We start from the raw sequence: 23729 nt of genomic DNA, 5'->3' as shown, positions 1-23729 counted from the left end.
TCAGGTGAAAAGACCAAGTCATTCATAAGAGAAAGAAACTCAGATTTGTCATTACAGAGCCATATCTCAAACTGGGTGTGGAGGGAAAGGGAAGGATGTGAGAAAATAGGTACTAATTAACAACATCAATAACCTATTTATCAAATTGATAACCACAGAAAAGAAAAAAAAGAATTAATCCAAGTAATTTTTGAAAAATCAACACCTGAACTGAATACACTGTAGGAACAAAAATAATTGTAAATAACTTTGGAATTTCACAGTAGAATGGGCATAGTAAATCTGAAACTAATTTCTAATTATTGCAGGGCTCAATAAATGACTACATATAATATTGATGAACACCAGAGTTCTCATGGAAGAAAAGGGAGACAGAACCACAGACACTGAAAATGACAGGAAGACAGAGTGGTGATGGACTGAAATTAGACATCAATATGAACTTGACTTAAAACTAACATGTATTTTTCCCTTTATTTCTGTCTAAAGGGCCTAGAAATAATGATATCCCAGTAGCAATAACTTCATCTTGGTTTCTAAATTCTGTTCTGCCCTAAAAAGAATCAAGATTCCCTGAATAAAGGTTGGTGCCAGAGTTGGAGCAGGAGGGTACATGGGGACACTTTGTCCAGGGAGCAAAGACGTGCCCAGACAGACAGGGAAACCACATGAGGACACAGGAGCTTACCTAGAGGGTGGTCCCACAAACCAAGGGTGGGCCTGTTTCAACAACAGCAATCAAATAAAAAGACTCCAAGAGTGTGTACTGGTACTTAAAAAATTTAAGGGGGAGGAGGAGCTGCTCTTTATAGGATACAAACTAAAAAGCTTACAAAAACAGAACTGGAAAAGTTATTATTTGCAACTACCACAGTAACAACTATTTAAAGCAAAATTCTTCAAAATTATCTTAAAATCATGGGTGAGAGGTTGTTGAAGAAGTGATTCTCAGTCTGAAATATTACTTATTATTAGGTTACTTACTATTTTACAGGGGAAAAGGTACCTTTAAAAGGAGAGAAAAAATGATAGACCTCACTTTATCACATAATTATAATTTAACACCAGCAATGAGATAACTGACGCAGGACCCATCTATCGATATCATGTACCTTACCGATAGAATATATGTGCCCAAATGTCTATGCTTCATCTACAAATCATCTAATTTCAATTTTAAAAATACTATTTGTGATTTAACATTAGTTAGCATCCATCTAATTCCAATATGAAGAAGCTTCTATAAAACAACTGGACTGGATTCTGAAAAGGAGGGGGGCTTTGTGGGGTATTAGATGAGAGGAAACCAAGAAGACAGTGACGGACCCCCCAGGACCATCAGGAAAGCTGCATAGTGTGGCCAGACACCGGCTCCACCTGTGACAAAAGCACTGCTGCCATGATGCTGCTGAGGTATCACGGGTCCTGACACAGAAGAGAGTCTCTGCTGCTTCAAACAAATACACACACAGAAACCAAAGGTGAAGCCTGCAACTCAATCAAGGCTCACCTGAAAGCTACCCCTCTGCTTTAAGCAAGTTCTGTAGGACACTTGTCTACAGAACTACTTGCCTGTAGGAGACCTTCTCAAATTTCCCTCAATCTTGAAGAGTTGACAGCTGACTTCCACCTCCTTGAAACAGTGGTGACGCCTCATTTCCAAACAGAATACCCTGTTTTTACTTAAATTTTCTGCATTGATAAAAGGGGGCACATTAAGAATTATTATGTCTTCTTGGAGAATTGAAACCTTCCTCATTATGTAATGTCTCTTTATCAACTGTGATTTTAAGTGATTCATTTTTAGTCAGTCTTTCCAAAGCATTTAATGAAGTTTTCTTTGAAAAAAAGAAAAAATAAAGGGAGAAAGCAGGGTGGTGGTGGGGGACAAAGAGGAAGAAGAGACAAAACTTGCTAGACAAAGCTTTGACTAACTGCTTCAAAAAAAATTTAAACGAATTCTAAAACTGAAATTTCCCCCCCAAAATACAGTCAATTTTATAGTCAGATTATCAGTTGAAACAGAGTTAATAAGAAAAAATATCCCACACACACCATCAACTCCCCAACCTACATTTCTAGCCCAAATCTTCCTCCTCAACTCAGATCAGACTCATGTTTCCAATGGGAGACTGGCCATCTTCACCTGGACAACAAAGAAATAACTGAAATCTCATGTGTTCAAAAGTGGAGCTGTTCCCTGCATAACACCATGATGTATCTAGGTTCCCAATTCAGTAATTCGAGTTGTCTCTTGACTCCGTTCTTCCCTCAGCCACTGACCGTCGTGCATCAATTCTGCAGCCTCACCACCTCAACTCAGCTCCTCCCTTCTCCCCTTCCAGAGTCAGTTAGGACCACAGCATCTCAGAATGATCTTCCCAGTAACACAAGTAGTAAAGGCAAAGGAATGCCAGAATTACAAAATTGCAAGCTGTAATAAAATAATGATTCCAGGCAATGACCATCAGTGGCTCCTAAAACCTACACATGAAATGTGAGGATTTGTCACGTGGATCAGACTGAAACGCCTCATCTCAGGGATTCTGTTAACCTCACGGGAGAGGAGTCAACTAGACAAGATGGGCATTCTGACGTGTTACAGCAAGGTTCACGACCATCCACACAAAATATCAATAAAAAACACAATAAACTCCCGTGCAATCCTGCTTCTCCATCTGCTACAGGTTCACAGAAACAGGAGGGACAGATGAACATGTTAAAAGACACCATGTGCTCAAAACCCAGAATATGGGAAACTCTACAGAAAAATAATCTGGTCTCTTCATCAAATAGACATGATGGGGAAAAATGGGGGAAGGTTACAGGAAGAAGCTGTTACAGATTAAGAGAGATGCAGAGATTATCAAGGAATATATAACATCCAGACCTCCTTCAAATCCCAATTCAATCAAGTCAACAAAGACATGCTTTGTTTGAGACAACTGAGAGAAACTGAATAGATTATTAGATATTAGAAGGTATTAAGAAACAAGTGTAACTTAACAGTGTGAAATTACTAGTTGATTTCAAATGAATCGCCGGGTTAGTTGCACTGGGGTGATCCAGCCCTGGAATAACTGGCCAGATTCAATGAAGTCAGGATATAAAAATTAGTTACCAACTGATAAACAGGTATTAGATGATAGAAAGGAATTAGTGTTAACTTTTAAATTAACTAAAAAGCAAATAAAATTAAAACCACACATATCACAAACCTGAGCACTTTCAGTACACTAGTATTCCGTCTTTTTACTTACTTGAATAGTTTCACACACACAACAAACATTTATTATCCAAACTAGGGCAATTCTGAAAATGAAGGGGGGCTCTGATCATGATTATAGTAAGTCAATAGGCATACCCTGGGGCTGACTCAAGCAGGTCAGGGTCAGTCGCCCTCCTCCACTAGGTCAACACCAGATGGACAAGGTGTGATGACAAAATCATCGCACAATATACACCCCCCTCAGAGTCACTCCCTCTAGCTAATCACCTCTGGGAAGCATGAGCTCTTCAACAGCGCAACCACTCCTCAAATAACTTTTGGAAGTGCACTTTTGCACTGTTAGAACCATTATCATGCATTTTTTTTTGCACACAAAAAGGAGGCGTCATTAGTAATTATTTTCTTGCATGACATTCACATTCTTATGAAGACAATTCCAAAACAGTAAGTTTAAAAACATTTTGGTTCATGGCACTACTGGAATAAATGTTTACTTCAAAAAATGTACACTTTTAAAAATAAAGCTTATTTGGATGTACAAAGTCTCATTAGTTTTATATTAAAAGAGTACATATATTACTTTATAGCCAGTATTTCAAGAAGCTAAAAAAAAACTATCCTCAGAAAAATTTTAAAATAAAGGCAAAACTATCTCTTAGCTGAGGAGTAGGGACACAGGTTTGCACAGCTATTTGCTGGCTAGAATATGTACTGATAAAAAATTATTTTAAAAGAAAGGCAGAAGGCAATTATATGGAACTATTCTTAAAAGTAAGATCACAAATGGACAACTTGTAAGGCTCCTCAAGAACAAAAGACAGATATAATCTATTCTTGTAAAACTACGACTATTTAAGGGTCTGACCCATATAAGACAGTTGATATTTACTAAAACAAACAAACAAACAAAAAACATTCTACCCCCAAAAAGAAAACCAGGAAGGTAAAAGCAGTAAAATGTTGCTGTGATGGTCCAGCAGAGGTTATTCTTTGTCATGTAACATCCATTATCAGAGCTCTCAAGGAAACCAGCCAGTGCCTACCTGTGGATTTTTAGTTGACTAAAAATGAAGGTCTAGACTGTATCACACAAGTCAACGTTAAACAGTACTTCACTGCTTTTAAAAAAAATCTCAAACTACCCGACAGTCAGCAAAAAGATAAAAAGGTATCCAAATGCTAAAAAAAGTATTTTAATAAACAAATACCATTTCTGCATGATATATATTTTCTGGTGAATAGAATCAACAGTCACTTTTTGGTAGAAACCATTTCTCTTTCTGTGATGCTGACTGAGTCCTGAACAAGCAGGGCTCCCAGAATTAGTAACACTTCCCCATAAGACAAAGATTTTGGTGATAGGCAAAAATCATTTTTCACAGGCGGCACATGTCTGTTTCTTGCATGAACAGTGATGACGAGGTGAATGAAGCATTTTCTCCTACTCTCTGCCTCTACACCTAGAGTGAGAGAATCACAAGAACTCATGAACAGCAAAACTATTTTGCTAAAGTGGGAAAAGGTTAATGAGTAGTTGCATTTTTGCCACAGACTTGTCTACTGACACCGTTCAATAATTAGGTTAAAAGTCATAGCAATATAAATACTGGAATACTGTATAAATATGGGCTTCCCTAGTGGCTCAGATGGTAAAGAATCTGCCCATAATCTGGGACCTGTGTTCGATCCCTGGGTGAAGAAGATCCCCTGGAGCAGGGAATGGCTACCCACTCCAGTATTCTTGCCTGGAGAATCACATGGACAGAGGAGCCTGGAGGGCTAAAGTCCATGAGGTTGGAAAGAGTCAGACACAACTGAGTGACTAACACATTCATTTCCTCACACTGTTATATTTAAAATGGGTAACCAACAAGGTCATACTGTATACCCGAGGAGACCTCTGCTCAATGTTAATATGGCAGCCTGGATGGGAGGGGAGTTTGGGGGAGAACAGATACATGTATATGCATGGCTGAGTTGCTCTGCTATGCACCTGAAACAATCACAATATTGTTAATCAGCTATACTCCAATACAAAAAAAAAAAAAAAGAAAGAAACAGGGGTTTCAATCTTACAAAGATTCAAAATGTTATTAGTGCCTGGAATTTTAATTTATTTATAAAATAGTAAGGACAGTTTAGAAAAAGACACTTTCAAGTGGAAAAGTATCTCCCTAAAACTAGGACAAGGATTTTTAAGCTTTAGAAGAAGCCTCAAACCCAGCAGTCTATCAGGAGTCGTTCTCATCCAGACTCCTGTGCAAGCTGGGTTGAAGCAGAGCCCTGGTGATGTGACTGGACAGCAAAGCCAGTGTTCTATGAGTCAAGACTTTCTGAGAAAACTGTTAGCAAACTTATCTCACTAATCAGGGAGTAAAGTTAAACATGAATTTAAGAAAACTTAATCAAAATGTCTAAATTTTGAGAGCAATATGAACCAATCACCTAGTACGATGGGTGCATTTGTGTCTGTAAGTATTTTTAGTGAAGAAACAGGGAAGGAGGGAGTAGGCACCCATTCTAGAAAAGTGAAGTATGACTATAGCAAAACACTTAAGGAAAAAAGGCTCTAATCTGAACTCATAAAGGATTTCCTTTACAAAAATTTAAAAAGTACAAAAGAGTTTCCTTAGTAATTAAAAAACTATTTATTAAAGACCCTGCCACTACAGCTTACATTTTAAAAACTGGTAATTCCACTCTTCTAAACCAATTTCAAACTATAGCCTAAACCAAAAGAAAGCCTATCCTAGTGCCTGGCTCTATCAGTACTAACTGGTGAACTGAGCCTAGTTACTTAGCTCATTTAAGCCTCAGTTCTTTCAGTCTAATCCAGAAAAGTGCTGGCTGGGTATCTGGTACATAAAGAGTACAAGCACTAGCCAGGCAGAGGTGCCTCTATCACTACAATTATTGTTAACAACCATTACACACAGTCCTAATACTGCTTTTGTTATTTAAAAGATACTAAGTGTGCAGTAAAATTCAAACTGTAGGGAAAGAAGGGATCAATATTCAGTCCTTAAAATAAAAAAATCAATAAGAAATTTTGTTGCGAGTGATTTTCACTATATATTAATAGTTCTAAGTTCAAGAACATCTGTCAGTCTAAAAAATGAAATTACTTCTAATAAATAAGAAAACTAAAAGCAAAAAGAAGAAATTGCACAAGAGTGGGTTTGATTTATAAATAAAAGCTATAAATGAAACTTAAAAACAGAAAATCCTCAGAAGATCATAAATAAAGCCAATTCAATAATGTGTGGAATATAAGAATCAAAGATAAAATGGATAAACCCCTAAAAGGAAACCCTTGAACCAAATTTGTGCGTCAGTTTTAAGTTATCCCACTTTCAAACACCATCAAGTCTTTTTCCAAACTGCTGATGAAGGAAGTTTAACTCATCTGAGTTCCTTTGAATCCTTTATCCTTCCTTAGCATCAACAAGAGCTCCTAAAAAACAATAAAGTGGCTAAAAACTGAAGTGGATATAATCAAACTTGTGAATAATCTGAAATAGATTAAAGGTATAGCTTTTAAGTTATAGATTAAAAATTATAGCTTTATAAAGTGATCTGAGAATTATTTTAATTAGCAGAAAAGTCAGACTCAGAAATATGTTACTAAAGCTGATTAGTTTTACTAATCACTATTTCACACCAAATAGGTGTGAAAAGAAGAGAAGCAAAAACCAAAGGAGAAAAGGAAAGATATTCCCATTTGAATTCAGAGTTCCAAAGAATAGCAAGTAAGATAAGAAAGCCTTGTTCAGTGATCAGTGCAAATGAATAGAGGTGAAAACAACAGAATGGGAAAGACTAGAGATCTCTTCAAAAAAATTAGAGATACCAAGGGAACATTTCATGCAAAGATGGGCTCAAGAAAGGACAGAAATGGCATGGACCTAACAGAAGCAGAAGATATTAAGAAGAGGTGGCAAGAATACACAGAAGAACTGTACAAAAAAGATCTTCATGACCCAGGTAACCACAATGGTGTGATCACTCACCTACAGCCAGACATTCTGGAATGTGAGTGAAGTCAAGTGGGCCTTAGAAAGCATCACTATGAACAAAGCTAGTGGAGGTGATGGAATTCCAGTTGAGCTATTTCAAATCCTGAAAGATGATGCTGTGAAAGTACTGCACTCAATGCGTCAGCAAATTTGGAAAACTCAGCAGTGGCCACAGGACTGGAAAAGGTCAGTTCTTCTAATCCCTAAGAAAGGCAATGCCAAAGAATGCTCAAACTACCGCACACTTGCACTCATCTCACACGCTAGTAAAGCAATGCTCAAAATCATCCAAGCCAGGCTTCAGCAATACGTGAGCCGTGAACTTCCAGATGTTCAAGCTGGATTTAGAAAAGGCAGAGGAACCAGAGATCCAATTGCCAGTATCTGCTGGATCATCAAAAAAGCAAGAGAGTTCCAAAACACATCTATTTTTGCTTTATTGATTATGCCAAAGCCTTTGACTGTGTGGATCACAATAACTGTGGAAAATTCTGAAAGAGATGGGAGTACCAGAGCACCTGACCTGCCTCTTGAGAAATCTGTATGCAGGTCAGGAAGCAACAGTTACAACTGGACATGGAACAACAGATTGGTTCCAAATCGTGAAAGGAGTATGTCAAGGCTGTATATTGTCACTGTGCCTATTTAACTTAAATGCAGAGTACATCATGAGAAAGACTGGGCTGGAAGAAGCACAAGCTGGAATCAAGACTGCCGGAAGAAATATCAATAACTTCAGATATGCAGATGACACCACCCTTATGGCAGAAAGTGAAGAGGAACTAAAGAGCCTCTTGATGAAAGTGAAAGAGGAGAGTGAAAAAGTTGACTTAGAGCTCAACATTCAGAAAACTAAGATCATGGCATCTGGTCCCATCACTTCATGGGAAATGGATGGGGAAACAGTGGAAGCAGTGTCAGACTTTTATTTTGGGGGGCTCCAAAATCACTGCAGATGGTGATTGCAGCCATGAAATAAAAAGACAGTTACTTCCTGGAAGAAAAGTTATGACCAACTTAGACAGCATATTAAAAAGCAGAGACATTACTTTGCCAACAAAGGTTTATCTAGTCAAAGGTATGGCTTTTCCAGTAGTCATGTATGGATGTAAAATGTGGACTATAAAGAAAGCTGAGCGCCAAAGAACTGATGCGTTTGAACTGTGGTGTTGGAGAAGACTCTTGAGAGTCCCTTGGACTGCAAGGAGAGCCAACCAGTCCATCCTAAAGGAAATCAGTCCTGAATGTTCATTGGAAGGACTGATGCTGAAGCTGAAATTCCAGTACTCTGGCCACCTGATGCAAATAGCTGACTTATTTGAAAAGACCCTGATGCTGGGAAAGATTGAAGGTGAGAGGAGAAGGGCACAACAAAGGATGAGATGGTTGGATGGCATCACCGACTCAATGGACAAGAGTCTAAGTAAACTCTGGGAGTTGGTGATGGACAGGGAGGCCTGGCATGCTGCAGTCCATGAGGCTGCAAAGAGTTGGACACGAGTGAGCAACTGAAATGAACTGAAAGCTGATTAAATACCAAAGTATGTGGTGCATCTGCAGTAGTAACATGAATAGCACAAAAGGTATTCCTCAGGTATACGAAAACACAATGTTCACATCATGGACAAACAAGTAAAATTTCAACACGTCTCTTTTCTCCCCACTTTCATGTTACTTGTAACTTAATCATCATGTCCAAACTATAGCTGTTTGTCACCTGCAATCAAAGGCTGGCTACAGAAAGAACACTTTGGCAAAAATCAATGAAAACACTATGAGAATCAACTGGCTATACAGAGCTTACAATAGAAATGCTGTATATTTCATTTTCCCTTGCAAATTCCATACTGTACATTTTGTATGCCATTAAATTTATTATATTAAAAAAACCCAACCACTATGAGATAAAATATAATACCTGGATATCTTTCTTCACTGATTTAGCTTTGTTATCTGCAATTTTCTTCCTAAATTCAAGAAGAACTTCCTTACAGTCCTCAAGGTGAATCTCAGGCTCCCAGGTATCATCATCTGCTGTGTATCCTTTCCAACGAACCTTATAAAGGACCTTACCCTGTAACATAAATTAAAAACAGTCAAATAAAGGATATTAGACTTGATTATAGTTCCAAAGCCATACAGTTGCTGAGAACAAATGAACCAACTTAAAATGGAGATTAAAATCATGATAAAAAATGTTCATCTAAAAAAAAAGTAGTTCATCTCCTGAGATCATTTGTGAATATCTTGAAACACATAATGAAATTCCACCCAATCCAAGTCCAGCTACAGTTTCTCCCGAGGGCAACTGCTTACCACAGTGGAATAGTAAGACATCAGTCACATTTTAACTTCTGTCCCCTCCTAACATGAACTGGCCTTAAAGCACCTCTTAAAATGTTCTAAGACAGAAGCCAGTGATTGTAACAGTTTCTGGGGAGGAGGGCAGAAGGAGAGTTCATCTTCGATCTATTTTATATATGGTACTTTTCACTTAATAAATAATTTTTAAATTAAAAAAATAAAATTTTAAATTAAATAACAACAACAATGAAATGTGTGTGTAGGGGAGTTCTTCTGAAGCAAGTGGCCTTAAAAAAAAAAAAAAAAAAGTATCCCTGGTGGTCCAGTGGTGAAGACTCAGCATTCCCAATGCAGGTGGCCCGGTTCAATCTCCAGTCAGGGAACTATACTCCCTTGTTCTTTTTTTTTTTACTTTCAAATGAGCAGGAAAAAAATGTATATAGAAGAAAAAAATAAAGCCAATATTAACAACTGGGGGATCTGAGTGAAGGCATGTGGGAGATTCTACACAATTCTTGCAGCTTTTCTGATTTAAGAAAAAAAAAACTATTAAAGTTTTATTTTAACAATGAACATAAATATAAATTTAATATTAATTATCAATTAAGTCTGATCTAGTCAATGACAATGAGGAATATTAATAATCATTTTCAAGTATAAGGAGCATATCCTCAATTTTAGCTCCAGACTTGACTGATAATAACAGCTTTTATTTCAGCAGTTTTGCTTCATTCATTCATTCAATAAATGTTACTGAGGGTCACTATGTGTACAGCAGTATACAAAAGAAATGAAATCGCTGAATTATATATATATTTTTAATAGGAGTGATGTTAACCCAAATATTGCCCAAGACTTTGCTGTATATTAAAAAAAATTTCATGACAGTCCTGGGATCTATAAACTTATCTTCAAAACTCCCATAATGTCTATTTTCTTGGTAGCTGAGCTTAACCCATGAGCCAAACTATAAGGAAGCAGATGGCCCTCCTATCCTCTTAAGATTCTATATACTGGATAATTAGTTAAAAAAAAAACAAAAAACTCAAGGCTAGTGAGTCTGAGTGTATTTTGAACATGAAATTAAGAACAAAAAGCACAACTGTAACTAGGCACTTTAATGGACTTCAAGTATATTAATAACAAAAGCAGGAACTTCCCTAGAGGTTCAATGGTTAAGACTGAACTTCTCATGTTGGGTGGGGGGATCAATCCCTGGTCAGGATACCTTATTGCAAGGCAATAAATAAATAAAAGAAGTAAAAATAGCTAATATGTTCTAAAATGGCGAGGCAAAAAATATCTAATAAAAGAAGTAAAAATATCTAGTATCTTTTCAGTTCAGTTCAGTCGCTCAGTCGTGTCCGACTCTTTGTGACCCCATGAATAGCAGCATGCCAGGCCTCCCTGACCATCACCAACTCCCAGAGTTTACTCAAACTCATGTCCATCAAGTCAGTGAGGCCATCCAGCCATCTAATCCTCTGTCGTCCCCTTATCCTGCCCCCAATCCCTCCCAGCATCAGGGTCTTTTCCAATGTGTCAACTCTTCACATCAGATGGCCAAAGTATTGGAGTTTCAGCTTCAGCATCAGTCCTTCCAATGAGCACCCAGGACTTATCTCCTTCAGGATGGACTGGTAGGATCTCCTTGTAGTCCAAGAGACTCTCAAGAGTGTTCTCTAACACCACAGTTCAAAAGCATCAATTTTTCAGCACTCAGCTTTCTTCAGAGTCCAACTCTCACATCCATACATGACCACTGGAAAAACCATAGCCTTGACTAGATGGACTTTTGTTGGCAAAGTAATGTCTCTGCTTTTTAATATGCTGTCTAGGTTGGTCGTAACTTTCCTTCCAAGGAGTAAGTGTCTTTCAATTTCATGGCTGCAATCACCATCTGCAGTGATTTTGGAGCCCCCAAAAATAAGTCTGACACTGCTTCCACTGTTTCCCCATCTATTTCCCATGAAGTGATGGGACCAGATGCCATGATCTTAGTTTTCTGAATGTTGAGCTTTAAGTCAACTTTTTCACTCTCCTCTTTCACTTTCATCAAGAGGCTCTTTAGTTCCTCTTCACTTTCTGCCATAAGGGTGGTGTCATCTGCATATCTGAGGTTATTGATATTTCTTCCGGCAGTCTTGATTCCAGCTTGTGCTTCTTCCAGCCCAGTCTTTCTCATGATGTACTCTGCATTTAAGTTAAATAGGCACAGTGACAATATACAGCCTTGACATACTCCTTTCACGATTTGGAACCAATCTGTTGTTCCATGTCCAGTTGTAACTGTTGCTTCCTGACCTGCATACAGATTTCTCAAGAGGCAGGTCAGGTGCTCTGGTACTCCCATCTCTTTCAGAATTTTCCACAGTTATTGTGATCCACACAGTCAAAGGCTTTGGCATAATCAATAAAGCAAAAATAGATGTGTTTTGGAACTCTCTTGCTTTTTTGATGATCCAGCAGATACTGGCAATTGGATCTCTGGTTCCTCTGCCTTTTCTAAATCCAGCTTGAACATCTGGAAGTTCACGGCTCACGTATTGCTGAAGCCTGGCTTGGATGATTTTGAGCATTGCTTTACTAGCGTGTGAGATGAGTCCAAGTGTGCGGTAGTTTGAGCATTCTTTGGCATTGCCTTTCCTTGGGATTCGAATGAAAACTGACCTTTTCCAGTCCTATGGCCACTGCTGAGTTTTCCAAATTTGCTGGCATATTGAGTGCAGCACTTTCACAGCATCATCTTTCAGGATTTGAAATAGCTCAACTGGAATTCCATCACCTCCACTAGCTTTGTTCATAGTGATGCTTTCTAAGACCCACCTGACTTCACATTCCAGGATGTCTGGCTCTAGGTGAGTGATCACACCATCGTAATTATCTGGGTCGTGAAGATCTTTTTTGTATAGCTCTTCTGTGTATTGTTGCCACCTCTTCTTAACATCTTTTGTTTCTGTTAGGTCCATACCATTTTTGTCTTTTTATCGAACCTATCTTTGCATGAAATGTTCCCTTGGTATCTCTAATTTTCTTGAAGAGATCTCTAATCTTTCCCATTCTGTTGTTTTCCTCTATTTCTTTGCATTGATCGCTGAGGAAGGCTTTCTTATCTCTTCCTGGCTATTCCGGACTTTGCATTCAAATGGGAATATCTTTCCTTTTCTCCTTTGCTTTTCACTTCTCTTCTTTTCACAGCTATTTGTAAGGCCTTCTCAGACAACCATTTTGCCTTTTGGTATTTCTTTTTCATGTGGATGGTCTTGATCCCTGTCTCCTGTACTGGTATCTTTTAGTACTGCTTTAAACATATCACAAAAAAATGACAGCTATACTAATGAATAATATCAGGAATACGAAGTATGAACTGACTCATTTGAAAAAACCCTGATGCTAGGAAAGACTGAAGGAGGGAGGAGAAAGGGATGACAGAGGATGAGATGGTTGGATGGCATCACCAACTTAATGGACAAGAGTTTGAGTAGGCTTGGGGAGTTGGTGATGGACAAGGTAGCCTGGTGTGCTGCAGTCCATGGGGTTGCAAAGAGTCGGACACGACTAAGTGACTGAACTGAGACTGAATATTCGAAATAGAGAATAGCCTCTTCCATTCAAATTATTCTCAAAATTAGTTCCCCATTCTCCCACAGTTTCAAGTTATTAACTAATGGTTGATTTGCTTGCTGGCAGATTTATTACAGGTTTCAAGTAACCTAATTGGGCCCTGGTGGCCCAAATTATATCAAGAATTAGCCTGCAATGCAGGAGACCTGGGTTCAATCCCTGGGTAGGGACGACAGCCTAGAGAGGTGAATGGTGACCCACTCCAGTATTCTTGCCTGGAGAATCCCATTGACAGATGAGTCTGGCAGGCTGCAGTCCATGGGGTCACAGAGTTGAACACCACTGAGTGATTGAGTGGAACACTTTCAACACAATTAATCAGCAAATATTCAATGTAAAACAACATAAGAACTTATATCAGTGAAAGTAAAAAGTTCTTTTAAAGCACATGAAACATTTACCAATACTCAAATGTTTGGAAAGTACACAATGTATGGAAATTAGAAAATAATGTTATCTGAATGAAAACAAACATAATTTATGAGCTGTAACTAAAGTAAGATGAGAACATAATTTAACATGACATAAAGGTATGTTATTTGAAAAAAGAAAGGCTAAAAACAGTGAGCTATGCAAAGGAAACTATAAATAACGTGAAAAGACAACCCTCAGAATGGGAGAAAATAATAGCAAATGAAACAGCTGACAGTTAGATTAACTTCCAAAATCTACAAGTAGCTCATATAACTGAATACCAGAAAAACAACCCAATCAAAAAGCACAAAAAACCTAAACAGACATTTCTCCAAAGAAGACATACAGATGGCTAATAAACACAAGAAGACATGCTCAAAATCGCTCATTATTAGAGAAATGCAAAGCAAAACTACAATGAAATATCACCTCATGCCACACAGAATGGCCATAATAAAAAAAATCCACAAATAACAAGTGTTGGAGAGGGTAGAGAAAAGGGAACATAGAGGGTAGAGAAAAGGGAACATTGCTAGTGGGAACATAGACTGATACAGCCACTGTGGAAGACAGCATGGAGAGTCCTTTAAAAACGAGGAATAAAACTACCATACAATCCAACAGTCCTGCTACTGGGCATACACCCTGAAGAAACCAAAACTGAAAAAGACACATGTACCCCAATGTTCACCGCAGCACTATTTACAACAGCCAAGACATGGAAGCAACCTAGATGTCCATCAATAGATGAACTGATAAAGAAGCTGTGGTACGTATTTACAATCACATCAGCCATGAAAAGGAACTCTTCTGAGTCAGTTCTAATGAGATGGATGAACCTAGAGCCTAACATACAGAGTGAAGTTAAGTCAGGAAGAGAAAAACAAGTATCTTATATTAATGCACATATATGGAATCTAAAAGGAAGATACTGACAAATCTGTTTGCAGAGCAGCAGTGGAGACAAGACATAGAGAACAGACTTATGGACAAGGGTGGGTGAGATGAATGGAGAGAGCAGCATGGACGCACATGCACCAACACATGTAAATAGACAGCTAATGGGAGTTTGCTATACAACTCAGGGAACTCACGCTGGGGCTCTGTAATAACCTAGAGAGGTGGAATGGGAGGGAGGTGGGAGGGAGATTCAAGAGGGAGGAGACATATGTACACCTATGGTTAATTCATGTTGATGTATGACAAATCACACCAATACTGTAAAGCAATCATCAGTTAAAAATAAATATCTTTTAAAAAGCTGTGCATCCATCTCAAGATGCTAGAAAAAGACCAACAAATAAGGAAAGAAAATCATAAAGAAAAAGCAGAAATAAATGAAATAGTTAAGAACTATATAATCTAATATTAAAAAGGATAACATCACAACCAACTTTGGTTTATTCTATGAACATGAAGTTGAAATCAGTGTAATTCATCACATTAGTGGTATAAAGGAGAAAAATTATGCAATCATAGATGCAGCAAAAATGATTTAATAAAATTCATCACACAATCCATTCACAATAAAAGTATTTAGCAACCAGAAATAGAGGGAATCTCTTTAACAAAGGGCATACAAAAATTAATTTCATAAGCAACAAAAAGACAAGGAAACTTTTCAAAAAATCATTTACCACTGCACTGAAAAACCAATAACACTTAAAAATCAATTTACTAAAACTTCAACACAGAAAGTTATAAAACAGGATTTCTCTGGTGGGCCAGTGGCTAAGGCTCCTTGCTCCCAATGCAGGGGGCCTGGGTTCCATCCCCGGTCATATATTAATTTGCACGCAGCAACTAAGAGTTCACAGGCTACAACTAAAGAAATCACACCTACAGAAACTAACAACAACAACTAACATCCCACACACCACAACTAAGACCAGGTGCAGCCAAATAACTAACTAAATAAGTATTTTTTAAAAAGAAAGCTATAAAGTATTATTGAAGCAATTAAATTAATCCTAAACTTATCCACAGATTCAATGCAAATCTCAATAAAAACTCAAAGTTTTTATGTGTGCAAGAAAATTGACAAGCTGATTCTAAAATTTACAAGGCATTGTTAAAGAATAAAAAGAAAGATTTGCTCAATGAAACCTGACTCCTACATTACACTATACACAAAATCAATTACAAGTGATGTGCAAATGTAAGTCAGAGAGACAAAACAATACAGCTTTCAGGGAAAAAAAAAAAAAGAATATTTAGAGTAAGGAAAGATTTCTCAAACCAGACATTAAAAGCACTCAACATCAAGACAAAAATTAACTTTTCCTACATTAATCATATTCTATTTACCAAAAAGACATAGCAGGAAAAGAGATTTACACGACACCACTCACAAAGGGTTTGAATCCAGAATACAAGAAATCAATAGACAACTCAGTACAGAGATCTGAAAGGGCAGTTCATAAAAGATAACCAAATGATGAATATATGAAAAGATGCTCAATGATTTCAATGCTGATTTCTAATGTAAAGTCCAGAAAAATATAAATTATAAGCAAGAAACACCAACAAATATACCACCTCTACTGGCTGAAATATAAAGACTGATGATATCAAGTGTTGACAGGATGCGACATGAAAGGAATTCTCATAAGCCAATAGTAGTACTGTAAATTGGTACAATCACTTTTGAAAACAGTTTCTTAAAGCTGAAGACATATGCATCTTGTCCTCCTAGGTGTACACCTCCCACTCCTAGGTATATGGCAATAGAACCAAGAGAATCATTTGTGACAATACACCAGGAGACATGTTCAGTAAAGTTCCTGGCCTGTTAGTCACTCAGTCGTGTCTGACTCTTTGCAACCCCATGGAATGTAGTCCATCAAGCTCCTTTGTCCATGGAATTATCCAGGAAAGAATACTGGAGTGGGCTGCCATTTTCTTCTCCATCAGTAAAGTTCACAGAAGCATTATTCACGGTAGACCAAAACTTGAAAAAACCTAGGTGCCCACCAACAGTAGTAGAAAAGATAAAACTGTAATATATTCATACAATTGAATACAGTTGACCTTTTAACAACATGGGTTTGAACTGTGGGGTCCACTTATATGCTGATTTTTTTCAATAAATATATTGGAAAAATTTTTAGAGATTTTCAACAATTTGAATAAAGTTGCAGATGAACCATATAGTCTAGAAATACTGAAATAATTAAGAGAAAAGTATGCAAAGAATGCATGAAGAATATGCAGATGTTGGTCTATTACTACAAAGGCATAAGATGAGTGACAGTTAATGGGAAATTAATGTGTTGTTTTCTCAATGTGTTATAACGTTGCTTTCAAAGAATTATTCTTTTCTAATTGGAGAAACTGAATATTAGCCTATTATTCAAGGTAAATGACTTCTTTAAAAATGTAACAATGTTTCTGATACTGTATTATAAATATGACTGTAATACTGTATGCCATAAAAATTTTCTAATGACCTGTTCTTTAGTGTCTAGGCTAGACTGCTGTGCTGTGCTAAGTCGCTTCAGTCATGTTTGCCTCTTTGTGACCCCATGGATTGTCCATGGAATTCTCCAGGCAAGAATACTGGAGTGGGTTGCCATGCCTACCCCCAGGGGATCTTCCCAACCCAAGAATCTTAACTGGCAGCTCCTGCGCCAGCAGATTCTTTATCACTAAGCCACCAGGGAAGCCCAAACTAGGCTACTGTGAAGCAATTGTATCGATTACACTAGGCTACCATAAAACACTGAATCATTCAAGTTTTTCACATTACCTTTTCATTGTTGATGCCAGTGTAAGTAATACATACAACACCTACAATGTTTTATTTAAGACAATATTGATGTAGGCTCTGACAGGTAATTCATTTTGTAAACAAATGATGTAAACAGGGTAGGCAATACCATTAATATATTTTCTCTTCCTTACGATTTTCTTAATATTTTCTTTTCTTTAGTTTACTTTTTTATTAAGTATCTTCCCAACCCAGCGACCGAACCCAGGTCTCCCACATTGCAGGCGGATTCTTTACCAGCTGAGTTACCAAGGAAGCCCTTTATTAAGAACACAATATATAATACACCTAACATACAAAATATTTGTTAACTGTTTACATTATGGCAAGGCTTCCCTTTCTGGTAAAAAAGCCCTTAGTAATTAGGTTTTGAGGGAGTTAAAAGTTATACTGGCGTTTCAACTGTGCAGGGCCAAGCAACCCTAGGGCCCAAGTTGTTTGAGGTCAACTGTAACTAAGTAGCAACCAAAAAAAAACCAAACTATAGCTCCAACAGAAGGGACTAAATCTCACAAAGATGTTACTGAACAAAAAAAGCAGATGCACACCAAACAAATATAGTGAGATTCCACTTAAATAAAGGAAAGAAAATGTAAAGATGGGGCTTTAGGCGCAGTTCCTACAATCCTTCGAAGCTGACAAAATAAAACATTGTATTAAGAAGTGAATCATCTTAATTGTTAAGTCATTACCATCCGAACTACTTTCTGAGTATCTTCCGCCTGCCTGGGACTATGTTAAACGCAGGTGATACAAAAGTGTAAGAATGCTCCACCTCTCACCTCAAGGTATTTACAACGTAATTGGGAAAATTAAATACATAAAAATGTCTCTAACTTCACTGCAACTAACAATAATATTGTCGACATTGGATTTCAGTTATTTACCCCCCACTGGACAAGAGAATCTTTTATATCAGCAACCGTTTATGCTACAAATCATCTCTATATCCTCAGGACCTAACACGGCACCTACCAGGCAGTAATTGAAAACAAAATTCTACTGAATGAATGCGCAAAAAAAAAAAAAAAGGTAGCATACGACAAATGGGAAATGAGAGACAATTTAAAAAACATAGGGAATAAAAAGAAGGGCAGGGAAGCCTGGCGTGCTGCAGTCCATGGGGCTGCAAAGTCGGATACGACTGAGAAACTGAACTGAAAACACAATACACAGAGGACCATCGTGTAGGGCCTTTGGTCACCCTACACCTATTTACTAAAAGATAGCAATGGCCCATCCTTCCACCCACTCACCTTCCCCCATCCCACAACCGATTCACTCACTTAACCTGATACACATTAAGCAATTACCGCATGCTGGGTACCGGATTCAAGTGCCAGCGTTAACAAGTTAATAAAGAGCACAGTCTCTGTACTAAGGGAGTTCACAATCTAGCAGGAGACCAACATACAAAGAACGAACTCTTGAAACGTAAACAGAGGTCTATACAAAGTCTCGTTAAGGGCACAAACGGAGGAAGCACCTTACTTTGGGGGGGGACCAGGGTCAAACAAGACACTAAGCAGGGTTCTCCAGGAGGGATGGGGAAGCGCGGGGCAGAGCGCGGTGAGGACACTCGATTCTCGGAGCCGAGACACCGTCCCCGCGCCGAGGACGGCGGCCTAGGAGGGAGCCCCGGTCTCAGCGCCCCCGCGGCGTGGACCTCCGCCACACCGCCTCCGGAGCCCCCTCTGCGCGGGCAGCATCACCCCGGGCCCGCACCTACCCCTTCAGTCTTCATGTCCAGGATCTTCTCCACCTCGAACACATTCTCGCCGTCCTCCTCGCTGTCCCCGCCGGCCTCCTTTTCCTTCGCGTCCGCGTCCTTCTCTTTGCCCCCCGCCCCAACTCCCTCTCCTTCGACTGCAGGCGACTGACCGCTGCCCTCGGCACCCGAACCAGGAACTGTAGCCACGCTCGCTCTCTCCGCCTCCGCCATAACGGAGCTCTCCAAGCTGCCTGGAGAGGGGCCGCTATGCGCGCCCCGCTTTCGGCCCCGAACCTCGGCCAGTCGGACGCCGCAGACTGGAAAACGCCAATGGCGGGCTCGGGACCGAGGAGCGACGCACGCGCACAACAAACACGTCAACGCGGACGCGCCTCAGCCCCGCACCGCCCACAGGAAGCGGGTGGGCGGGCCTAGGGGGGAGGTGCCTTGGGCGGAAGGAAGAGCCGCGACGTAAGGCCGTGGCGAGAGTCTCGGGGCAGCGCTGGGGGCGGGGCTTGAGGGGCACGGGCGCGGGGCACGGCTTGCGGGAAGCTGGCGGGGAGTGGAGTGGGCGGGCCAGAAATTCTTATCTGGGTGATGTAGCTGGGATAAACGCCTAGGAACCAGTCAAACGCAGCTCTCAGTGCTGTTACAGTTTAGGGGAGTGCTGTTTAAAGATAAGGAAAACGTTTCTTTTCCAAGTTCTAGCTGGGATTCCCGGCCCCCCCCAGGAAAATCAGAGAACCTCATAAAAAGTAATTTGCCCATCTTATAAGTGATTGACAAAAAGTGCCCCCCCCCCAAAAAAAATGAACTCTCGCCCACAGTTCAGTTCAGTCGCCTCCAACTCTTTGCGACCCCATGGACTGCAGCACACCAGGCTTCCCTGTCCATCACCAACTCCTGGAGCTTAATCAAACTCATGTCCATTGAGTTGGTGATGCCATCCTACCATCTCATCCTCTGTCGTCCCCTTCTCCTCCTTCCTTCAATCTTTCCCAGCTTAAGGGTCTTTTCCAATGAGTCAGTTTTTCGCATCAGGTGGCCGAAGTATTGGAGTTTCAGCTTCAACATCAGTCCTTCCAATGAATATTCAGAACTCATTTCCCTTTAGGATGGACTGGTTGGATCTCCTTGCAGTCCAAGTGACTCTCAAGATCTTCTCCAACACCACAGTTCAAAAGCATCAGTTCTTAGGTGCTCAGCTTTCTTCATAGTCCAACTCTCAAACTACTGGAAAAACCATAGCCTTGACTAGACGGACCTTTGTTGGCAAAGTAATATCTCTGCTTTTTTATACGCTGTCTAGGTTGGTCATAACTTTTCTTCCAAGGAGTAAGTGTCTTTTTATTTCATGGCTGCAGTCACCATCTGCACTGATTTTGGAGCCCCCCAAAATAGTCTGTCACTGTTTCCCCATCTATTTGCCATGAAGTGATGGGACTGGATGCCATAAGCTTAGTTTTCTGAACGTTGAGTTTGAAGCCAACTTTTTCACTCTCCTCTTTCACTTTTATTAAGAGGCTCTCTAGTTCTTCTTTGCTCCCACAGTAGTTAGGTGAAGTATTTTTCTCTTTGAATTGCAAATAAGCAAACAAGAGACTTTGTGGCAGTGGAGCTTTTTATTTAACCTTGAATTTTGTTGATGGATATAAATGCACAAGGTGAGAACTGTGAGCAAAGTCTTATTTGGGGTAAAATGATAACTATATGCAGGAGACAGGCTCTCCCCAGCACTGGAGGAACTGCTCCAAAGAGGTGCGGGCTCAGCACGGGTGTCACTTCAGTGAAGGGGGTACTCACACTCAAGCACCTGCTTTGGCAGAGGGCCGCTGCTAGTCACGAGGAGCAGGTGTCCTTGTTACTGACTTTAGTGCTTTTCTAGGTATGAGGAGGTGCGAGAATTGGGCTCATAAAATCTCCAGAAGATATCTGAAGGCCAGTCCTGCGAGTTTTTCCCAGAGCACAGAGCCTCATTCCTGATCCTGGCCCCAAGTTCCTTTCAGGGGGTGTTGCAGGTCAGAGACTGCAGTGGCTAATGACCTCATCCTTGTAGAGGCAGATGGCAAGTGACAGTTTTTATTTTGACAATTTACAAAATAACATTAATTTACAAAATTTAAATGAACAGATTATGACTCTGATGCAGCAGATCTTTGTGCTGGCTTGCTAAGTGCATCCTAGGTGTTAGGAACATAAAGATAAATACATCAGAGCCTGCCTTCCAGGGACTCTCAGCCTCTAAAGAAGGGCAGCAATTCTAATAATTTGAGATATTTACAATATTAAATAAAAACATTTTAAATAAAATATTTAAATTATAATTTTAAATAAAGCAACATTAGTTGATGGGGAACACTTATTATTTCAGAATTCTAGCTAATAAGAAGAAGGAAATAAAATAGAGAATCACAATATTTCTTAAAATGATTCAGACAACAGCATCATTTGACTGATAAGGAACTGGATGTCGAAGTATCTCTCCACAGATAGATGTTGGTTGTAGGGAAACAACTTCATATTGGAAACCTGCTAGTCAATGTTAACATTATTAAAGCAGATCAACCAAACTTCATGGTTCAGGTTGACAGAAACGTTGATCCTTAATCTCCTCGGGACTACAGATTTAATTCCCAGTTTACAGGAAATATGGGGAAAGAGAAACGGACACAGACATATCCAGAATGTGGGACATTTGGTAAGACAGCCAGACCAGTTCCTCAGCAGTAAGAGGCGAGAGAAGACTGTTCTACATGTAAAAAGACTGACAAAATACTTTATGTCTTGATGGGGGTCATTACACTATTTACTCTGCTTTTATGTATTTTTGAAATAAAAACTAAGTACATACGTTCCTTGTAAAATTTTTTAATTTTTTTAATTTAAACTTTTAAAATTCAAAGTATATAAGATAGAAATAAAGTTTCTATTCCTCAAAGGTAACTAGTTTGGAATATGACATGATAGATTTTTATCTCGCAAATACCTATTTACAGAACTTTTAAAATGGGCTCTATTGTGTATGCTGGGTGATGGCACTATGTATATATGCACATATGATACCTGCATGTGTCAATGTGTCCACATTTCTGTAAGATGAATTTCTAGAAGTACAATTCCTACCAGTGGAGTTTACAGGTCAAAGAGGGTAGTGACCTAATTTTTTCTCCCAGTTTTATTGAGATATAATTGACATATAGCACGGTATAAGATTAAGATGGCAGCACCATGATCTGACTCTCAAACATCATGAAATGATGATCACAGTAGTTTAGTGATACCCACCACCTCATACAGGTACAGAGTAAAAGAAGATCATTTTTTCCTTGTGATGAGAACTCAGGATTTAGTCTCTGAACAACTTTCATATGTACTATACAGCAGTGTTAATTATATTTTCATGCCGCACATTACATCCTAGTACTTATTTATCGTGTACCTGGAAGTTTGTACCTTCTGATCACCTTCATCCAATCTCTACCCTCCCCCAACCTCTGGTTAAAAAAAATTCTGTAATATTAGAATTTTTATCTAAAAAAGTTTTTTTGGTTGTACTGCTTGTCTTGTGGGATCTTCGTTCCCTGACCAGGGATCAAATCCAGAATCACAGCATTAAAAGCTTGGAGTTAAAAGGAATTCCTTGAAATTTTTATTGTACAATTGCTTGTTAGTTCACTGAAACAACAGCCTTTTCCATTTATTTTAAAGTGATTGCTATACTGAATAAAATCGTAATTAGATTTCATTATAGGCATCAATTATATCTGGTTATCATACACATGAGGCATGAATGCAGGCTAAAAGACAAGTGAATGTGCGTCAGCCTTGGCTGTGCTTAAGAAGCCTGTGAGGAGGGGAGGCGGCATCTCTGGGCAGGATCCCCAGTAGCTGCTTGGTGGCAGAGTCCCAGTCTTTACCCAGCTCCAGCCGCTGGCAGATGGATGGGTACTGCCCTTCAGTTCTTCTGAGCCACTCACTGGCTTTCTTTATTTTCTCACAATCCCAGGGAATATTCCTAGATTAAACACATTTTTCCATCAATTTCAGAATATAATTACATATGAAATGTCATGTGGTACCAAATCCAGCACATTATATCAGACAAAATCTGTCAAAAATTAAGATACTTAATAAAAGCAGTTCTTTTTTTCCTCTGACGTTTTGTGAAAGTTCTTCCACCTGTCTGACATAGTGCATTTAATGTATTCAACTACTTGGAAACAGAGTAGCCCCCTCACTGCCCAGCTTCCCATGTGTGACACACGTTCTTCTCTCTCCAGGACAACTCCAGCTTCTCCGGCCCTTTACATGTTTACTTGTTGTCATCCCCTTTCTATCCTTCAAGGACAAGCTTGATGCTATTTTACAAAGGCTTTCATTTCTCTCTCCTTTTTATTGTCCCAGGAATTCTCAACTCTATTATTTACTTGTAAAGTACCTGAGAGTCACCCAAGATACTGGTATATATTTAATTTTAGCATACAAATGAGGAACAACTTACTTGTAAAATGTGCATAACATAAAAATTTCAAGTTTGTGTCCAGAAAATGGTGTCAATTATTCAAACTAAAGACTCAGAAAAACCGTGGGATCGCTCATTAGTATTAGTTAGCTACTTCCTCGTTGTTTTGTTGTCTGCTAGAACTTCCTAGCAAACAAGTG

At 39.1% G+C, this 23729-nt stretch overlaps 2 protein-coding genes across 5 annotated transcripts in view; both read right to left on the bottom strand.

Annotated features, from left to right (window-relative positions):
• MPHOSPH8 (M-phase phosphoprotein 8) overlaps positions 1 to 19459 on the bottom strand; it is a 42676-nt gene extending 23217 nt beyond the window's left edge. The window contains exons 1-2 of one of the 3 annotated variants that reach the window (XM_070471624.1): positions 19086 to 19459; positions 9164 to 9319 (exon numbers count right to left, since the gene is read on the bottom strand). In XM_070471624.1, coding sequence (XP_070327725.1) covers positions 9164 to 9319; positions 19086 to 19298 — 369 coding nt within the window. In that variant the 5' untranslated portion in view covers positions 19299 to 19459. The remainder of the gene's footprint in view (positions 1 to 9163; positions 9320 to 19085) is intronic. The other 2 variants (XM_070471622.1, XM_070471623.1) reach the window with 2 other exon arrangements.
• Positions 19460 to 22693: 3234 nt separating this feature from the next.
• The window catches only part of PARP4 (poly(ADP-ribose) polymerase family member 4), a 69494-nt gene continuing 68458 nt past the window's right edge, over positions 22694 to 23729 (bottom strand). For both annotated transcript variants that reach the window (XM_020915116.2, XM_070471621.1), the window contains one exon: positions 22694 to 23082. In XM_020915116.2, the coding sequence (XP_020770775.2) occupies positions 22887 to 23082 (196 nt within the window). In that variant the 3' untranslated portion in view covers positions 22694 to 22886. The remainder of the gene's footprint in view (positions 23083 to 23729) is intronic.

The sequence above is a fragment of the Odocoileus virginianus genome, chromosome 8 (genome assembly GCF_023699985.2).
Source record: "Odocoileus virginianus isolate 20LAN1187 ecotype Illinois chromosome 8, Ovbor_1.2, whole genome shotgun sequence".
Taxonomy (NCBI): domain Eukaryota; kingdom Metazoa; phylum Chordata; class Mammalia; order Artiodactyla; family Cervidae; genus Odocoileus; species Odocoileus virginianus.
This window is presented reverse-complemented; position numbering and strand designations above follow the sequence as displayed.